Raw genomic sequence first — 10,947 nt, forward strand, 5'->3', positions numbered from 1 at the left:
CAGCGATGGCTTCTCGGCCCCGGCTGCGAGCACAGGGAGGAGAGACAAGTCTGAACTCGGCTGGCTCAGAGGTGCTGCGGGGAGCCGGTTCATAACCCCAATGCCACAGAGCGCTCATAGCTCACGCCAGACCGACGTCCTTCCAGCCCATCTACATTCAGAAAGCGGGAGCTCGAACAGTTCAGTTTTCCTGTAGCGGGTGGACTGATTCACATCAACCATGCCATTTCACATTAAAAAAATACATCAGGATTTCCCCGCCCTCCCACCACAGCACGTAGCACATGTCTTACTCAGACGGCTCTCAGGGGATAGCACACAGCAGCTCAGATGCAGGACGGCTTCACCTCTGAAGGCTGGAAGCTAAATATCCCAACAGAAAGGACGTACTAGGCATGAAGACTCTGCACAGGTTCAGTCTTCCTGAGAACAAACTTATCTGCGTGAAAACCCGGACACATTTCACCATATTAATACTGATTTTTGTGGTGTTATTGAGCAAGGAGCTGCAGCTGTACTGGCTGCCATTCCAAAGCTGGAGGCTTCCCACCTCAAAACTGAGGGAGTTACCATGGAAGCAAGCTGCACGATTCTTGTGTTGGAAAGAACCACAGAAAACAGTATATACTATTATTAAGAACTTGTGAAGGGCAGGTTGTGAACCTCAGCATCCGCATTATTGACCAGAACACCATACTGCTAGCTCTGGCACTCACAGCCTAAGGAAACTCAAACAAACATGGTATAATTGTCTCTAATTAAACACGTAATGTGCAAAAGACTTACTATTTCCTTCTTAGTACTCTTGAGAAAAAATGAAAGTAAGCCCACATTCAAGAGCAATTTAAAAAACCATGAAATTGAAAGTAATCCCAGTTGTTAATGCCCTGACAGCTCAGTTGCCAGCTGCCTTGATCTACAAGGCTAAAAACCTCAACCTGTCAAAAACTAAAACTAGTTCCAACAGCTGAGCATCCCTTTCAGGTTGCCTTTTGCCTGCCAGATGCTCAAGCTCTCAGGCTTCCAACAGCGGGGACGCTAACACAGTTAATGCTGATATTCTTTATTAGGAATATGGCAGTGCCAGCTGCGAGGGAAACACCAAAACTTGGCACAAAGTGCCATGATTTGATCTCCTTTTGAGAACATTGAGACAGTAGCAAGACCTGACACAAGCATCAAGACGACAAATCAAGTCCCTAATCCATCACACCCTATTTGAGTGCAGTTACATCTGTACATAAGTGTTTTGAGCACCACAACTAAGAAGTACTGGACTGAATTTCATCCTATACTAAGGAGGTGACAAAGCTGTTTGGCCAAAAGGTGGCGGGTTTTGTTTGTTTTTTCAAAAAGGAAGCTTAGCTGCTCCAGCACTTCTGTCCCTTCCTCCCACAAAAGGTACAGTGAAAGATTTAGGATTAATCAAAACTGACTGAGGATAAAGTAATCCATTGCATTCTCAGGATTTTATATACTAATACTGCCAAGTTTGAGTAGATACATGAACCCCTTCCTCTCAAATTAACCCAACTGTTTCAACAAGTTTAGTAGGAGACATTTTCAGAGGAGAGCTCCCTACACAAACACTGTATTTGGCAAATTTGACCTGACACAATGTCCCTTCTGAAGAGCAGGATTCCTTCTTACAGAAAACTGAAAACCTGGAAGAGTTTAAGTATCGCCTAGCTTTCACGACATTACTTTTGACTCAGGTTAGTGAAAACAGAAGCCCAAAAGACAGTCTTAAGTGGGAGACAAGTCCATCAACAGCCCCAATACTGCTGGTATCAAATACCTAGACTGTAGGTCAGTAAGAAAAAGCTGTTACCAAAAAGTGCCAATAAAGAACATTTGAGTAATTCAGAAATCCCTGTGACCAAAGTTATGGTGCCTCCATCAGGTTACCCTCCCTCTCCAATAACAGGAGCTGCAGTTCCAGTAAAACTGGAAAGAAACGTACCCAGACACTATGCAAGTTCCCTTTTGTGCTTAGCATCTGACAGAACAAGCAAACTGAAGGGACTCTACCTAATTAACAGATATTGAAACACCAAATTCACATAATGCTTCTCCCTTTAGCAGTCTGTATGGGAGGATGTCCCACCTCTTCAGAAAGAAGAGGGCAATACCTAGGAAACTGATCTTCGCCTGAAGCCCCCGCTGACATAAGAGCAGACACAGGCAGAAAAAAAAGCAGCTCTGACTCCAGCCACCGCGTCAACCCTCATTTCCCACTGACAGTGTTAGAAGCTGCTACAATCCACGTTGGCACCAAGACGTGCTGGCATACTGAACTGGACGCAACCATTTCAGATGAGAATGCGCTGTGTACCTGTGAAGTTGATTGCATTTTCTTACAGTTGGGTTGCATTTCAAATTTTCACATGAAAGAAAGCCTTAACAACTTGTATACCTTAAAGCACCTGCCAAATGAAAACAAAAGCTCTTTTACAAGTTATTGTGTTAAAATAATTATCTGGAGCAAGAGAAAGGAAGAGCTACAAGAAACAAACTATTCCTCAAGTCACAAGGGCTTTCAGAGAACAAAAATGCTGTAAGTCAGTTGGGAACTTAATGAATACAGAGAAAACATAAATTTTCAGTGTAAAAAGTCATATAAAGACTGCACACACTGTGCCCTGCTTCTGAACCGGATTCTCCAATGCAGCCACAAGTAAACTGACAATCCCCTCTTCCTCTGCCCATTTTAAAATACTAGGCAGCCAACATACATAGAATGCAGTTCAAAGCCATCCAGGAATACTTTGGCTATTTTCAGAGCAAGGAGGCAAATATCCTGTTGCTCTGCCACTTGTTCTAGCGGCAGACAGGATCACAAAGAATAGAAGTTTTGTAGACATCCCATTACCAAAAAAGGGAGAAAAAAATTGCAAAGGGATGGCTAAGGAAGATGGACGGATGCCAGCAATGAGCTACTAGCAAATCTGACTAGACTATCTATTGTCCAGAAGAGCAGCAACTTAGGGGGACCCCTGGATGAGTAGGATTCCAGTAGACTCCACCTTCAGCTCAATGTTTTACTGGCATGGAAATGGCTCAAAGTAGGACAGCACGTAATAGATGCTGCCTGTGAAGCCTGTGGCAATCCAGGTCAACTGGTTTGCCTCAGTAATGTTTAAAAAATTACAGTTTCTCCCCAATAATCAGGAGGCATAACTTCCCTTAGAAAAAGTCTGTAGTGAGTTAGGTCATTGGTCCAAGTAATTGGAGGACAACTCTGATCTTCTGTGATGATGACACGGCCAGAGCACACACTTTTTACATCTTCATATGACACGACCATGAACGTGGTTTTAAGTAGTCCAGGAACGTGGGCTGCAAAAGATGAAGAGGCAGCAAGTTAGTCACAGGCCAACAGCACCAGCTGCAGTGTGGTCTGCCGAAGTCAAACTCCCCTAATGGGAAAGATCAAACCGCATTTTCACACCCTGGAACCCTATTCTTATCCTCACTAAATGGTGTGTGGAAGTGTAGCTACAGCCAAAACAAGCTGCTTGCCTGCCATCAGCCTTAACCCTAGTTCTGGCACGTCAGCTCAACACTGTGTCTAGTAGCATATTGTATCAGGAAGCCAGTCATTTATGATGACAAACTCTCAAGTGAGGAGAATCAAACTTAAAATAGAGTTTGCCTTAAGGACATCTTCGGTTAAAACCGAAAGCAACTAGGCCAGCAAGAAGTTTTATGTAGAACAGAATCTGATATCAAGAAAATGAGTTCTAAGTCAGAAAGTAACACCAACAAAACCCCAAACTGACCATTTATAGGCAACCAATTCTCACTGACACCCACTCTAGCCTGGGAGAGGCACAATAGGCTCAGTTTTTGTGGGCCTCCTCGAAAGGTTTCTCCTGACCTCATTGGCCAACTGCTGCAATTCCATTCACACAGCCTGAATGGCCTAGCGTACTCTCAAGTAGTGGCTTATGTCCTCAGAAATGTGGGAAAAAAAAAACCTCGTTTCAAGTAGTGAAATACCATCAGCATAAAAAGAGCACTAATGAAAGCACTTTTGTTAGAAAAAGCTTTCCTAGATTCTCTACAGTTTCTAGACTAAGTAACACCTAATGAACTTACACAGCACACTGCCAGACAGGCTCATGCCATTTAACTTCTGCCCTGTCCCCGCAGCAAGAAAGGACAAGCCACTCGCATGGTCAGTTATCCCACGGGAAAGGCCAGTCACTCACATTTTCCATAGGGCAGTACTGGCGGGCATACCACTCCTGGCTGTAGAGGCAAATGATGACACCTTGTCCCAGGAAAAGGGATGTCCACATGATCACGTTCCAGATGGGCCCTTTCCGACGGTCGTTAAGGGTGAAGTTGAAGACCACTGGAAAGAGGTGAAACAATCGGCATCATTCAGAAACAAACTCAGGATTAAAGAATCAAAGACCAACTGATTTCACTGGATCTTTCCCTCCCTTCACTTCAACTCTGGAGCAACAAGGCTGCTCCATGAGGCCAGTATAGTGCAAGAAAATCTAATTATGCTTGGCAGTAGAGCAAATGCTATGAGTTGATTGTGACATTTACTTCCAATAAGTTTGCCAACAAGCTGGCCCAGCTTGTACGGCTCTGGGGATCAATACTGTTTGTGTTACGCTGGTGACCAAGACATGCTGGCAAAGGTGGCCTAGAGTTTATTAGAGCCCTCTACCTCATTCTAGCTCAAAACCCAAAATGAAATGCAAGAGCTTTAACTTCTAAACGAGCTCTCTTCCTCACTGCAGTAGTAAAGTAATACCTGTCCTATGCGATGACTTTAAAGAGGAAGACTTCCAGCCTGCTGACGTATAACAATTCAACTAAGGCTTGGCAAAGAGGAAGCAGTGCTATTAAAATATGTACAGTGTCACATGAACAGCAGTACATCATATATAGCTCTCTTCCTCCCCATCCATATGTTGCTCATCTGAGTTCCAAGCTTGCAAACCCAGTGTGTGTATACATATATCTACTGGGCTATTCGGCTGCAAAAACCCATTCACAAAGTTTGGACCCACAATTGCAACTCTTGGACAGGAAACGGTTCTACTGCCTAAAGAATAACTGGCATCAGAAGAGTAAAGCGCGCTTGTTAAAAAAAAAAAGCCACAAACTCCACAACCCACTCATACTCTCTCCTGGGAACTTACCTCCAAAGCACGTAAACAGGCAAAAGAGAACTGGATAGAAGTAGCCGAAGCAGATGCTCAGAACATATTCGTGCACAGCAGCTGACACCGTGAAGACAGAGAGCATAGCTGCTGCTTTGAACTTCTTACCAAAAAACTGGAAAAGAGAAGAATACCAAGTATTATAAGCTATTCTGCTGTGTTTTCAGTTTGGTTGTTTCAACGTTGTTTTTTTTTTACCTGAGCTAAGAAGGGCCTCCTCCAACCAAGAGGCATACATGAAATGCCAAGTGCTTTACAGAGCACCTTGGATTTTAGGTGTTTTTCTTCAGGCATATTTCTGGTCTCCTGCAGAGCTCAGGTTGAGCCCACTCATGAAATATCTACCATAGCTCATCAAAATATTGCAACGTGAGTTCAGACTGTTGAGTCAACCCTTACATTCCTGTCTCAGCCCCACATTTTGCACACATTAAGGACTCGGAAATGAGCAATAGATCTCTAGAAAGTGGTTACCCACAACAGCTGAGGCAAGACATTTTTGTGCTTCTCAATGGACAGTGATGCTGCATCTTGACAAATGTACTGTCTTGCCCAGTAGTTAAATATTTAATTTACAAAACAAAAGAATACATCTGCTTGTTACTCACCCAAAGGAAGTCCCTGTAGGCATAGTAATAGAGCCAGTCATGTACTACCACGTTCCAGGTTCGGTAGTAGTTTGCATAGGAAGTGGAATTCCACCAGTCCTGAAAGCACATTTGAAAGACTATAAATCTAATTAAGCATAAAACATTCTACAGGTCTTTTCTGGGATATCAAGTTGAAAAATATTGATCAGGATAATACCAAGCTAATATAACAAGCTGCACCATGAAATAATGCTTCCCATTGCACTTCCAACATTCTACTCCGTATATCAAGGTTTGGTTTTATCCCAAACTGCAGCAGCTGAGATGATAAAAGAACAAAACGAGTGCTAACAGAGTTATTGGGTAGGCCCGGTGGCTGGTTCTGTTTGTGCACAGGGTATATTACCTCAAAAACAATTCAGACTGCCAAGTAGAAGTCAGATCTGTTCTACAGCACAGCAACAAGCTTAAGCCCTAACAGCATAAAACAAGCAAAACCCTGTGGATGCTTTGTTTGGTAAAACAATCTTCAGTTTCCTCCTCTTTCCTTTTCATTAGGGAAATGAATTTTAGAAGCTTTATGAAGCTTGTTTTACAAGCTATAATTCCTGCTTCTTACCTTGTAGAACATCCTATCTGCAAAGCGCAGCATCTCGGCAAATGCGTTGAGCCAACAGTGAAGGAACGCAAAGAAAACCAGGAAGAGAATCAGTACACCTAGAAACAAGGTAGATTCAGACCGGTTTTGTAGTGTTTTCTCTCAGCTATAAGCAAGAGCATGTAATGCAGTCAAGACTGTTCTTATAGGCACTGACACAGATAGGCTTTGTGCTACCTATACAAAAAACTAAAAGTATTTCAGTTTCTCACCACACAAGTCATGCTTACCCCAGAGGGCAACAGCACAGCTGCCACAGAGCCTAGAACCTGGCTTTGAAGACAGTTAAATTCAAACCCAAGCTTTTATTTTGTGCTGTTGACTCTAAAGTTTAACACCATAATGCTGAAGAGGCCCACAAGACCTCTGCTGATCTTTGCCTGTCATGAATGCACCTCATACCAAGCAGTTCCGCTCCCTTCCCCCTCTTCTACAGACACAGTCACTCATGAATCCGAGTCTTACCTGGCAGAATGGAATTGAAGATGCAGAGGACCAGTCCTCGAAGATTAAAGGTTTCTTGACTACTGTTGCGAAACTGAGGAATGCAGAGTCTCACAAAGATGTAGTAGGCATAGAAAAGCGAACCAAGCACCTGGAACAAAAAAAAACCGTCTGACTCCGTAAGAGAAATGCACAATTAACACATCACCACTTGACAGCTCTAGGAGAGGAACAGCAGCTGCCAACACAAGTCAAAATAATTTATTTTACATTGCTGCTAATAAACTTCCCTAAGGGTCCACGCAGAAAGAAAGCCACAGCCACCTCTGTAGCACATTGACAGCCAGGAGCAAAATCAACTTGTCTTTTCCACAACAGCAGCTGTAAGTTTCTCCTAGTCCTATCAACTCAGAAGTTATGACATAAAAGATTTGTGCCAATGCCAAAGTAAGAGGGGAAAATACCCTGTGGTCTAGGTCCAAGACAAGGGCAGAAATAATTGAAAAATACTTACTGTAGTTAAATCTAATATCCAAGCTTACTTTCCTGTTATCCCAAAGGAGATTTTTACAGGCCAAATCACCTCAGGCCTTCTCTGGCTCTGGTTCTGGAAGTTGAGGTCAAAACGGAAGTCACTGCTTTAAATACTCTGACTGCTGTAAGCCAGGTGTATGCTTTGTCACCCTCTTTTGTCAAAGAGCAAGCAGCCAAAGGCCTTTTCATGCTTCGTTTTTTCTTTTTTTTTTAATTGTTTTGCTTTTTAAACCATGAATGTGTTGTGTGACAGTAAAAGTATCAATCACGCAAAGCCATTACTTGGAAACACATCCACAAGAAGCAATTGAAGCTCATGTCCAGACAAATGTGAAGATCAGGTCAACCTTGAGCTTAAATAAGCACTGAAGATTTGGACTCCAGGCCTCATTATTTCAAAATTGGTCTGAATATCTGCAGACAGGTAGCTGTGCCAGTGCACTACAATACAGCATCAGTGTAAAGAAAGAGTGCCAAGAGCATGGATACTGCGCTCCCCACAGACACATGCAGCCTTTGTTTTTATGGAATGGAGTCTAAAGGCTTGTTTAAGCAAGGGTTTGTTTTTTTTTTTTATTTGACACAACCATTAGTGCAGCAAGATCACTGTTTCTTTTTTTAGTCACTAAAAAGTATTCTTTTCCGGTAAGCCCACACCAAGTAAACAATGATTTAATGCCAAAGGAAGAACTGTTTAGCAACACAGTTTAGATGATTTCTGGAAGTGCGTTCTTCAGAAAGCTGCACTACTCACCTGTGCAAACTTGGTAGCTACATAGCCCCATCTTATCGTGGGATTCCTAGGAAAAAGAACACATGATATCATATCTAAATAGGACCTCAAAGTAGCAAAAACCTCCCCTCAGTTATTAACTTTACTGACCTATACTCTGAAAAAAAACCCTGGGTTTTGAATTCCAGAGTTCTTAATCTCCTGACATCCAAGAGATGTCTGCCCAAATTGCTGGTTCCTCACTTTCAACTACAGCAGGACAACTATGGCAATTCCATAAATGGAAAAGTATCTTGAGGGCAGCATTACGCAATTACGTAGGAGGCAGTGATCTGCCCAATACGCACATAAAGGACTGCTGACTCGACACTGTCAAAGCGCAACCTAGCAAAGTAGAGAAAAGTTTGGGAGTTCCCAGGTTTTAAAGGCTTCAGCCTACCTCCTCAAACTCAAGAGACAGGGCTGCTTATTAGCACCACATAAAACAACACATGGGCCTACTGCAGGACCCGTGTGTCACTAGATATTCAGTAGCAAGTTCTTCATTTGTTTCACTTCAAGTGCACTTCCCAGAGAAATAAAACCAGAACTGTAAAGTCAAAATACTATTAGCGTTAGAGTTTCCATGTCCTGCTCTTGCCAGGTTACTGAGACTTAACCGCATATTTATGAAAGCTCTAACTCACAAATTGAATAGATCACATCCAGAGATGTTTAATGTTGGCTTCAGTTTTCAGACTTCCTTAATGTTCTATTAGTGTTGCTCACATTACCTGGGATAGTTGTCTCTGTAGATGAGGGTGGGAGCAAAGAGGAAGTACAGGTATTGAGAAATTCTGGGAATAGGTACTGTGCCTGGAAGAGGGGGAGATAAAATAGAACACACTGCAATCTTTCTGCTTACTGACAGTTCGGTTTCCCCAGTAGCCTTTCACAACATACAACCCTTATCACCTCAAAAAACGTCAATCTGGAACTAAAGGTATGGAATTTGCAGAGAATAAAACAAACTAGGCCTATCAGATGGAACTGCCCCCATGAAGCATGGTTAACAAGTGAGGATGACTAACAGGTAGTGCAGTGCTAACACCTTGATATCACATTTCCTTTCCTCCTAGGGAAGATGAAGCTGTAAGGCCTGTATCAACATGTGGGTTCACGTTCAGCTCTGGCACGCCTCGCTACAAGAGCTTCTGTGCTTCTACAATTGCTGCCATTTCAACTAGAGCACTGAACTGGGAGGCATACAGCCTCTACACACCTTTTGCTCCTAAAAGCAGAAATAAGGAGTCCTGTTGAAGCAAGACTTAAGACACAGAGATGACTTAGACCTGAACAACAGTCTAGCTCATTGCCTAAAACCGAATGAAAAGGTTCAGGCTGAAATTAGGATGCAGAAGCCAGCCTAGAGCCTTATCACCTGCCCCTCCAAAGTCACCTACTCAAATCCTATCTCTCCAATTCATGAGGCCAGCTCAAAGCAATGGAGGGAAAACAAGAGCTGGTTATGCACTGCTGCCAAAAAAAAGGAGGGCAAGTTACTCACTGGACTTGTCCTTTACAGAGGACAGGACTCTGGGTACATTCTCCCGGACAAATGAATGAGCCTTCATAACAAGACGAACCTGTAAGACCGAGAGAATATCAGATATCACTTTCTCAACTTTCCAATAAAGACTGGATCAAGTATTTTAAGGCAACACCTTCAACATCTTGGTTTCTCTCCAATTTACCCCTTTTACAAGGAAAGGGCTGCTTCCTCTGCCCACCAGCCTGTTTAACTGACGTGAATTTAAAACACTGCAAGGTGAAACATGCAATAACAATCATGACTCAGGAGAGTCAAAACACATCTCATTTACACTCACAGGACTGCAGCATACGCAAGGACTCCGAACCACACCAGTAAGTCACTAACCAACTAACATTAACTTAAAATTGAAGCAAAAAACCGCCTTATCCATTTCAATAGGCCAGTATGTTTCAAAATCTTGAAACTGACTCCTTGAAGTTAGAGGTGTTCTACAGCAATTACCACTCCATTGGAATAAGGTGGTGCCACACATAAAGAGTCCCTGAAGGACCAAAAGGAGGGCTAGTCCAAAGTTAATTCTTCAAGCCTACACTCTCATCTCTGACCATCCTTGTTTTAACCTGATGATCTGACCAGTCCTTCACACTCTTACACTCTTCCCCCCCTTCCCCCAGAAAACAAAATTCCACTTTCAGTAAAGTTCTGACTACAAGACAAAGACAGTTGCTTCTTGGGAACAGAAAGGGAAACAGGAACCACTTGTTGACTACGTACTTGCCTTTTTTTTTTTTTTTTAAAGAGGAATGTTACAGCTTCCTTGTGAACTATGGCACAACAGATTCTTAAAATTGGTTTTAAGCATTTAGCATCCACAAGACAACTAGAAATAAATAGAATTTCAGCTTTGAAGTATGTTCAGAAAAAACCCACAGTAAAATCTTAAGTACAGGGTAAAAAAACTCAAGTGGTTTCCAGGTCAAAATGAAGTTTACTATCTACTTTTTCTCATTAGACTTGCTGCATGTAAGTATGTCTTCAAGTCAAAGACAAACCCCATCCACAGCCCTGGCTTAATTTAATGAATAAAAGCAACACACGACTCCTTAGGAAAAAGGACCCTTTCCATTTTGAAAACAAGATTCAATATATCCAAAGATACCGGGCAGGGACCTACCTGTTCCAGTATTACAATAAAACGGGAAGCCGGAGGCAGGGCATATGATACAGCAATATAGGTTGGACCAAATCCAAGCCCAGCTGTTTGGAAG

The 10,947-nt window shown here is 42.7% G+C and overlaps 1 protein-coding gene across 1 annotated transcript in view; it reads right to left on the reverse strand.

Moving 5' to 3' along the window:
• Window positions 1-2,968: 2,968 nt before the first annotated feature.
• LOC104072630 (sterol O-acyltransferase 1-like) overlaps window positions 2,969-10,947 on the reverse strand; it is a 24,595-nt gene continuing 16,616 nt past the window's right edge. The window contains 10 exon segments of the mRNA XM_009572152.1: window positions 2,969-3,339; window positions 4,215-4,360; window positions 5,166-5,301; window positions 5,795-5,893; window positions 6,396-6,493; window positions 6,900-7,029; window positions 8,167-8,212; window positions 8,919-9,000; window positions 9,692-9,770; window positions 10,854-10,947. The exon segment at window positions 10,854-10,947 is cut by the window's right edge and continues 13 nt beyond it. Of these exon segments, the coding sequence (XP_009570447.1) occupies window positions 3,283-3,339; window positions 4,215-4,360; window positions 5,166-5,301; window positions 5,795-5,893; window positions 6,396-6,493; window positions 6,900-7,029; window positions 8,167-8,212; window positions 8,919-9,000; window positions 9,692-9,770; window positions 10,854-10,947 (967 nt within the window). The 3' untranslated portion in view covers window positions 2,969-3,282.

This window comes from Fulmarus glacialis, unplaced genomic scaffold, assembly GCF_000690835.1.
Source record: "Fulmarus glacialis isolate BGI_N327 unplaced genomic scaffold, ASM69083v1 scaffold43120, whole genome shotgun sequence".
In the NCBI taxonomy this organism is placed as follows: Eukaryota; Metazoa; Chordata; class Aves; order Procellariiformes; family Procellariidae; genus Fulmarus; species Fulmarus glacialis.